At 43.5% G+C, this 9035-nt stretch overlaps 1 protein-coding gene across 1 annotated transcript; it reads left to right on the forward strand.

Annotated features, from left to right (window-relative positions):
- Nucleotides 1-616: 616 nt before the first annotated feature.
- On the forward strand, nucleotides 617-8389 carry LOC141102510 (galectin-1-like). Its single transcript, XM_073591446.1, has 4 exons — nucleotides 617-697; nucleotides 3557-3636; nucleotides 4692-4863; nucleotides 8136-8389. The coding sequence occupies exons 1-4, from the start codon at nucleotides 617-619 to the stop codon at nucleotides 8277-8279; spliced, it is 477 nt and encodes a 158-aa protein (XP_073447547.1). The 3' UTR covers nucleotides 8280-8389.
- Nucleotides 8390-9035: the final 646 nt, after the last annotated feature.

The following is a 9035-nucleotide window of genomic DNA, read 5'->3' on the forward strand; positions in this document are numbered from 1 at the left end:
CTGTGTCTCAGAGAAGAACTAACACTGACTGAGGGACTATGGTAGAAACAGGGAGTGTGTAGCTAAGACTACACTAACTAGCACTAAACAGGAGGGGAGAACACAGGGAGATAGCAAATCACGTAAGTAACTAAATGTTGTAGTGGCCCTAAACTACCACTAGATGTCAGCATACAACAGAACAGTAACCTGATACAGTTTAGTACAAGAAAAAAAATACATATAGGTGAGATAGAAGAAAAAACACAACACTACATGATATCGGCAAATATCATTTATTTCAATCGGCCCACATAATGCATGTAAATGTGCAAAAATCCAGCATGTCCCGTGTTCTACGCTGCAGCACATAAACATGAAGAAGTCACATGGGGATGAAGGGGGATTCATGTTCATGTAGTGGAATGTATCTTCCTGTAGGACGAGTGTGACCGGCCATGAGGAGAGTTCTGGTGGTGAAGGAGTTAAGGGATAAAACATATCAGGAGAGACTGCAGGGACTTCCTATGTACAGTCTGGAGGAAAGAAGGGAAAGGATGGACATGACCAGAACATTAAAATACATCAAGAGGGTGAATAAGGATCTGGAGGGCGGGATTTCCAATATGAAGCCAAGATGAAGAACACGGGACATGACCTCCAACTAACTGGAGGAAAGTTCCAAACTCATCTTAGAAAGGAATATTTTACTGAAAGGGTAGTTGATGCTCGGAATAGACCTCCAGCAGAGGTAGTGAGTCCGTCAGCAGGAAATGGCTTCAAACATGATTGGGACAAACAGAGATCTAAACTCAGACAAAGAAGTTATAAAAAAAACGAAATAAATAAAAAATGGAGCAGACTGGATGGAGCACTTGGTCACTTATCTTTATTTTTATGCTTCTTTTGCGTCTCCTATGATATCATGTGTCTCATGTGATGTCATGCGTCTCATGTGATGTCATGCGTATCAGGTGATGTCATGCGTCTCATATGATGTCATGTGTCTCATGTGATGTCATGCGTCTCATGTGATGTAATGCGTCTCATGTGATGTCATGTGTCTCATGTGATGTCATGCGTCTCATGTGATGTCATGTGTCTCATGTGATGTAACGTGTCTCATGTGATGTCATGTGTCTCATATGATGTAACGTGTCTCATGTGATGTCATGAGTCTCATGTGATGTCATGTGTATCAGTATAGTGTTGCTGGTGGGGATGTAGTGGTTGGTATCGGGATGTGAGGTGGGGACAGGGAATGGAAATTGTTACTTTGGGGTCGGATTACTAAAACTGGAGAGTAGAGAATCTGGTGCAGCTCTGCATAGAAACATCATGTGATGTCATGTGTCTCATGTGATGTAACGTGTCTCATGTGATGTCATGTGTCTCATGTGATGTCATGTGTCTCATATGATGTAACGTGTCTCATGTGATGTAATGCGTCTCATGTGATGTCATGTGTCTCATGTGATGTCATGCGTGTCATGTGATGTCATGCGTCTCATGTGATGTCATGCGTCTCATATGATATCATGTGTCTCATGTGATGTCATGCGTCTCATGTGATGTCATGTGTCTCATGTGATGTCATGCGTCTCATGTGATGTCATGTGTATCAGTATAGTGTTGCTGGTGGGGATGTAGTGGTTGGTATCGGGATGCGAGGTGGGGGGCAGGGAATGGAAATTGTTACTTTGGGGTCGGTTTACTAAAACTGGAGAGTAGAGAATCTGGTGCAGCTCTGCATAGAAACCAATCAGCTTCCAGGATTTTTGGCAAAGCTTAATTGAAGAAGCTGAAGTGAGAAGCTGATTGGCTCCCATGCACAGCTGCACCAGATTTTGCACTCTCCAGTTTTAGTAAATCTCCCCCTTTGTGTTGTAGAAATGACTTTGAGGATAGTCATCTTTTGCCCCCTTGCTGTTTGTGGTGAGTGGTGACATCCCAGCAGAGTGACGATGGACGCCCCATGCTCAGTCACACCGGATCCACATTTCATTCATTCTCTGTAATGAGCGCTTCTGGAACAATTCTCAGTCCAGGGAGCACTGGGCGGGGTGACTCCTCCCTCCTGACTGGCTCCGCCCTCAGCAGACCTCCTATATATGAAGAGGTAGAAGTGCAGCTGATCACAAGTTTGTCTGATAAGGAAGTAGAATGGCAGATAATGTGAGTATGAGCACCGATGGAAGTTGCAAATGGGTTGTGGAGGGTGGAGGGTGGAGGGTGATGCAAAAAATGCTGCTGGTTGTGTTGGGTATATTGGTGTTGGGTGAAGGTCAAGATTTTAGTTCTTGTCCTTCCAGTTATTTATATTTGGGGTGTGATGAATGTATTTTGATATCCTGGCTGGGTGTCCAGTGTGCTCCTGTTCCTTTAAGGGGGATTGGGCTGCCTCCAGGGTCACCTGCCCCTCATTTATCCATTCCATGCATGCGCTTCCACTGTGGAGACACTTATAAATTTGTAGTGTTAGGACTGCGAGCAACACAGGGTGCCGTGATGAGGCCTTGCAGCTTTCACATGTGTTTGCAAATGTGTCCTAACTAAACCCCGGCTTTTAACAGATGTTTTTATTTAAGGTACTTCTAAAGCGCTGTCACTCTATGCAGCGCTTTACATATACATTGTACATTCACATCAGTCCCTGCCCTCAAGGAGCTTACAATCTAAGGTCCCTAAATCACATTCATATACTGGGGACAATTTAGATAGAAGCCATTTAACCTACCAGCATGTTGTTAGACAAGTTAATTTGGTTGGTCAGCAGACTGGTTGGTGAGTTGAGCTATGGAATTTTTTGTTTTGATATCCTGGCACAGAGCTGGGTCTACCTTCCTGGGTATTCTTAGTATACGGTGTATATACACTCTTAGTGACTTCTTATTTCCACGTCACACACACACACTTTTTTTTTTTTTTTTTTTTTTTTTTTTTTTTTTTTTTGTGATTATATTAATCATTTTCTGTGCAGTTTTATAAATCTAATGGTCCAATTCTGAGATGTGACATGTCCGGTCCCTCTGGGTTACTCCATTGTGGCAGATCATTACTTCTCTCCATGCAGGATGGAAGGTGGGGGTGGGGTAGGGGGGATACTCCAGACAGATCAGATATTTGATGTACACATGATGACAAACTAACATGCTGACCAGAATTCATTTCATACTGTACATGCCAAGTACATAATTATTACTAAACATGAATGCTGGGCAGGCCTTATGCCGGTCAGTAATTGGCGCTGTCTGGCGATAGGACTATAACTTGTATAAATATCTGGGCAGCTGGCATACATGATATGAACATTTTAAGAGAAAATGTATATATTGTCAGTCATTGTTCTGTCATTAGAAGACATTTGTGATCTGCTGAGGATGTCTGAGCTCCCTCCCCCCCTCCCCCACACAAAGGATCCAACAAAGTGCTGCGACCCACGAAAATCCCAAATGTATCCTGAGTACAGTAATTGTAACCATGAGATGTCTCTCCTCTCTTTTATAAAGGGTGTATAGATCTCCCCCCCCCCCTCTCTTTTATACAGGGTGTAATTCTCTCCTTTTCTCCCATACAGACTTTTTCCTTGAATAACTTCGTCTTCAAACCCGGGCACAGTGTGGAGGTGGAGGGATTCATTCCGAAGGACTGTAAAATGTAGGTGAAGATTCTATCCTAGTTTTCTCATTATACAATATACATCTGCTCTCTGTATGATACAGTATTTTGACAAAAGTAGAAAAGTGTTCTCTGTGTACAATTCATCCTACTGACCCCTCACTGGGAATTTGGGGCGTGCGGTCCCTCAAATACCCGACATCAGATTGTTTTTCTCAGAGCAAATTTAGCTCAAACATTTGTTCTTCTACATTGTGACAAAATGTTAAGTCTGACAAGTTTTATCCAGGATATCAGTCATCATCTGAAATATGACAACTGACATACATTGTTGTCTTTTTCTCCTCATGGACCCCACTAAAGATGTCGCCAAAATTTACAGTAGAAAGCACTTTGTCACTATCACCTACCTAGTTAGAGCTCCAACACCCTTGGAATGGCTACGGAGTGAAAGGGCACAAATTGGTGACTTCTCAGCTCCTCCATCTCCCAGCAGTGACTCAACGACTCGGCTCCCCTTCCCAGCTTTACCTTGTTAGTTCAGCTCCCCTTCTCCCTCCCACAGATGGGACTTGACATTCTCAGCAGTAGCTCAGCTCCCCCTGTTCCCTTTCCTAGAAGTTGCTCAGGTCACTCTGCTCCCTCCACAGTGATCACCCTTCTCTCTCAGTAGTAGGATAGAAGAGCTGAGACCAGACATGAATTACTTCATTGTGACACTTCAGGATGAATTGTTCCACAGTGGCTACAACTAGAAATGTCAGTGAGGGATTGTCTTAAAGCTTACTTACTGCTTGTTAAGAATATGTAAATGCTTGTATGTCCATATCCAGACTGCAGGATCACTTTAGGTATTTTATTGGTATGGGGACATGTATTACCAGGACCCCATTTGTGTAGAATGGTTTATTTGTTAAAGCAAACCCTTTAGGTCTCCAAAAACTTTAGCTGAAATGTATGTAAAGTTTGCTATCATGATGGATTAAAAATAACAGAAGTACCTCTGATACCCATGGGAGGACCACTGGTGAATGACTCCAGTACTATATCCAACAAGGTCAGCTGAGCAGACTTTTTGTTTCTGTCTTTTTTAGGTTTGTCATAAACTTTGGAAAAGATGAAAATAATTTAGTTTTACACTTTGAACCTCGATTTGACTTCTCTGTGGACAAGCACACGATAGTCCTGAACTCGAGGGTGGACGGTGTCTGGGGACCAGAGCAGAGGGAAAGCTTCTTCCCCTTCCAGGAGGGGACAGACACCACGGTAAGTCTATGCTGGGAGGGGCTGACTAATGTTGGATGGGGCAATGTGGCATCACTGTTAATATTGGACACAGAATATCTCTCTGAATGATGCGATGGCTTCAGTGAAGGTTATATAGACTTTGCTATGATGAGAACCTCCCACATGGGAAGATCCAAAGAATTTCATCATGCTGCCATTGTGTGCTACTGCCTAGTGAATTGTTGCTGTTAGTCAGATCACTCATTGTCAGAAATATCGGCTTACAAAAATTTCCGTTTCATATCTGTTTTGTGCATGTATGTGTTCTTCCTTTAATCAGGTTACAATGTAACATTTTCAAGAACGGGGATCAGGAAATCCCTGATATGGAATGTCACTATAGTGCAGTGGTTCTCAACTCCTTTCCTCAGGACCCACTAACAGGCCAGGTTTTATGTGATACCTTACATCATCTGTGATGTATTTTGGTTATCTTGCAAACCTGGCCTGTTGGTGGGTACTGAGTAGGGATGAGCCGAACACCCCCCTGTTCGGTTCGCACCAGAACATGCGAACAGGAAAAAAGTTTGTTGGAACACCATTAAAGTCTATGGGACATGAATAATCAAAAGTGCTAATTTTAAAGGCTTATATGCAAGTTATTGTCAAAGTGTTTGGGGACCTGGGTCCTGCCCCAGGGGACATGGATCAATGCAAAAAGAGTTTTAAAAACGGACGTTTTTTTGGGAGCAGTGATTTTAATGCTTAAAGTGAAACAAAAGTGTAATATCCCTTTAAATTTCGTACCTGGGGGGGTGTCTATAGTATGCCTGTAAAGGGGCGCATGTTTCCCATATTTAGAACAGTCTGACAGCAAAATGACATTTCAAGGGGGAAAAAAGTAATTTAAAACTACTCGCAGCTATTAATGCATTGCCGGTCCAACAATGCACATAAAAGTTCATTGATAAAAATGGCATGGGAATTCCCCACAGGGGAACCCTGAACCAAAATTAAAAAAAAAAAACAAAACAAAAAAAAGACGTGGGGGGTCCACCTAAATTCTATACCAGGCCCTTCAGGTCTGGTATAAATATTAAGGGGAACCCCGGCCAAAATAAAAAAAGTGTGGGGTCCCCCCAAAAATCAATTAGGACCCTTATCCGAGCACGCAACCTGGCAGGCTGCAGCAAAAGAGGGGGACAAGAGCGCCCCCCCCTCCTGAACCGTACCAGGCCACATGCCCTCAACATTGGGAGGGTGCTTTGGGGCAGCCCCCCAAAACACCTTGTCCCCATGTTGATGAGGACAAGGGCCTCATCCCCACAACCCTGGCTGGTGGATGTGGGGGTCTGCGGGTGGCTTATCAGAATCTGGAAGCCCCCTTTAACAAGGGGACCCCCAGATCTCGGCCCTCCTCCCTGTGTGAAATGATAAGGGGGTACAAAAGTACCTCCTACCATTTCACTAAACTGTCAATGTTAAAAATGACAAGAGACAGTTTGACAATTCCTTTATCAATATTCTAAACTTTTTCTAATCTTCATCCCTGTGACATCACGGGGAAGTCCCATCATGTCCCATGCGTCAGAGGGCCGCCCCCCCCCCCCCATTATTTAAGAACTGTCAGAAGAGAAGCATCACACAGCGGGAGCCTCCCTCCATGCCATGGATGCAGAGCGGCCCAAGGAGAAGGGAAGAAGACGCCGTGGAAGAGATGCTGGACGAGAACACCGGAGGAAGAACCAGAAGATGAAGGAAGATAGAAGAAGCACTTAAAGGAATTGTCAAATGTCTTGTTTTTTTTTTTTTTTGTGTGAAATGGTAGGGGTACTTTTGTACCCCTTTACCATTTCACACAGGGGGGAGGGCCAGGATCTGGTGGTCCCCTTGTTAAAGGGGGCTTCCAGATTCCGATAAGCCCACAGACCCCCACAAACACTGGCCAGGGTTGTGGGGGATGAGGCCCTTGTCCTCATCAACATGGGGACAAGGTGTTTTGGGGGGCTACCCCAAAGCACCCTCCCAATGTTGAGGGCATGTGGCCTGGTACGGTTCAGGGGGGGGCGCTCTCTCGCCCCCTCTTTTCCTGCAGCCTGCCAGGTTGTGTGCTTGGGATAAGGGTCTGATATGGAATTTAGGGGGACCGCCCACTTTTTTTTTTTTTTTTTTCCCCTTTTTGAAATGTCCTTTTGCTGTCGGACTGTTCTAAACATGGGAAACATGCGCCCCTTTACAGGCATACTATAGACAACCCCCAGGTACGCAATTAAAAGGGGTTTTACACTTTTATTTCACTTTAAGCTTTATTAAAATCGCTGCTCCCAAAAAAAAAGGCCGTTAACTTTTTTTTTTTTGCACTGATGCATGTCCCCTGGGGCAGGACCCAGGTCCCTAAACACTTTTTGACAATACCATGCATATAAGCCTTTTAAAATTAGCACTTTTGATTTCTCCCATAGACTTTTAAAGGGTGTTCCGCGGCATTCGAATTTGCTGCGAACACCTTAAATTGTTCGCTGTTTATATGAATTGGAGCCATGGCTGGGACAGTGGCAGATCGGAGCCCTTATCAGGACAAACTTTGCATTTGGGTCCCTGCAAAGGGGAGCTTTTTTAGTATAGACACAAGAATGAGATATTTTGCTGACATAGTTTGTTCAGTGATCTGCAGAAGACAGTATTAAAAATAACCGTGGCATAGCATGTCCATTGTTTTACATTAAATATCAAGCCCTGCCCCCTAGGACTCCCGGTCAAAATGCCAGCTGTGTCATGGTACTTCTGCACAGTCCTTACTTCATTGGTGGTCAGTAGGGGGAGAAAAAAAATGCCCCTTACGTTGGTGGCCAGTGGTAAGAATGCCACTCTTACAGGCAGCAAAAAAAAAATCTTTATCATGAAGCTGGCCCCACCAAGTGTTTTTGGACACCATCAAATGGGAGGTTAATCAGCCACAGCTAAAGGAATTGAAGAAACCTCTGATGGAACCCTGGATAAGACTTGCTGGCATACAGGGACTCCAAACTGGCCAACAACTATTAATCTCCTGAGGGCTTCAGTTATTATTCTAGGTGACAGATACACCATCCTCAGACCCGGTCAGTAAAACATTGCAACACAGAAGTACAACCTCCATTAACCATTTTCTGCAATACATAAGATGGGCTACATGCACGTTATCTTGTGGAAAGGTTTTTGTTGAAATGAATGGTGTGGTGGTCTTTGTCTTTATTGCCAACACTCTTTTGTGTTTTTTGAGAGATATATATTAGTCCAGCAAGCTGACACTATGCTATCTTTTCTTACAGGCTGGCTTCCAGTTTGAGGAAGACAAGATCATCATAGAATTAAATCATCTAAAGCCTCTCACATTTTCAGCCCGCTTTCCCATAGAGGAGATCTCATACTTGTCTGTGAAAGAACTCCAGGCCAAGTCCATCACCCTAAAATGAAGAATCCTGCAGTAGAGGAGCCACCTGTCCCACATATACATACCCAGACTCTGTGACATGGCCATAGTGGTCGACGAAGAAAATATTGTTTAAGCCTGTCTTGTAATCCCCCCTCCAATCTCCATCCTTGCTGCTCATGTAGCCATACATTGTGCTTTGCTCAGTTCATGTACTAGAAATGAATTTCATCCACATTTCAAATAAAATTCAAGGAATTCTATTATGTCTGATCAAACCAATTATTTTATTTGGTGCTAAACTCATTTTGGATTGATTTGCCATAGTTGTAAATTGCTGCCTAGTGCATAGCGCCTCCCTGCTGGAGGTTTGTTGCATTACTTCTAGATGACACACAATAACCAAAAGAGGGTGCTAATGCTACATTTTCTGTTATTTATTTTTCCCTAGCTTCAGACAAAGCTGTATACAGAGTTATTCCAAGCTTTAACCATTACATGCTAAAATTTCACAAAGTCTTTAAATACAGAGAGCAGCTGCAGTGGATTTGCACAGTACAGGCTATGGTTGGGTATGGGCAATGACTGTAGTAGTACCCTGGTATGGGCAGTGCTGGGGGTAGTAGTTACTGGAGCAACTTTAGTCTCAGTGTAAGGGTAATAGATTAGAAGGTAATAGATTAGGGGTAGTAGTAAACTCATAGTAAGAGAAATGGTAGCAGCACTGTAGTTATATACCCTCACCAGTCACTTTATTTGATACACATGTTCAATTGCTTTATAACAAAATTGCTAATCA

Source organism: Aquarana catesbeiana, linkage group LG07 (genome assembly GCF_042186555.1).
Source record: "Aquarana catesbeiana isolate 2022-GZ linkage group LG07, ASM4218655v1, whole genome shotgun sequence".
NCBI lineage: Eukaryota > Metazoa > Chordata > Amphibia > Anura > Ranidae > Aquarana > Aquarana catesbeiana.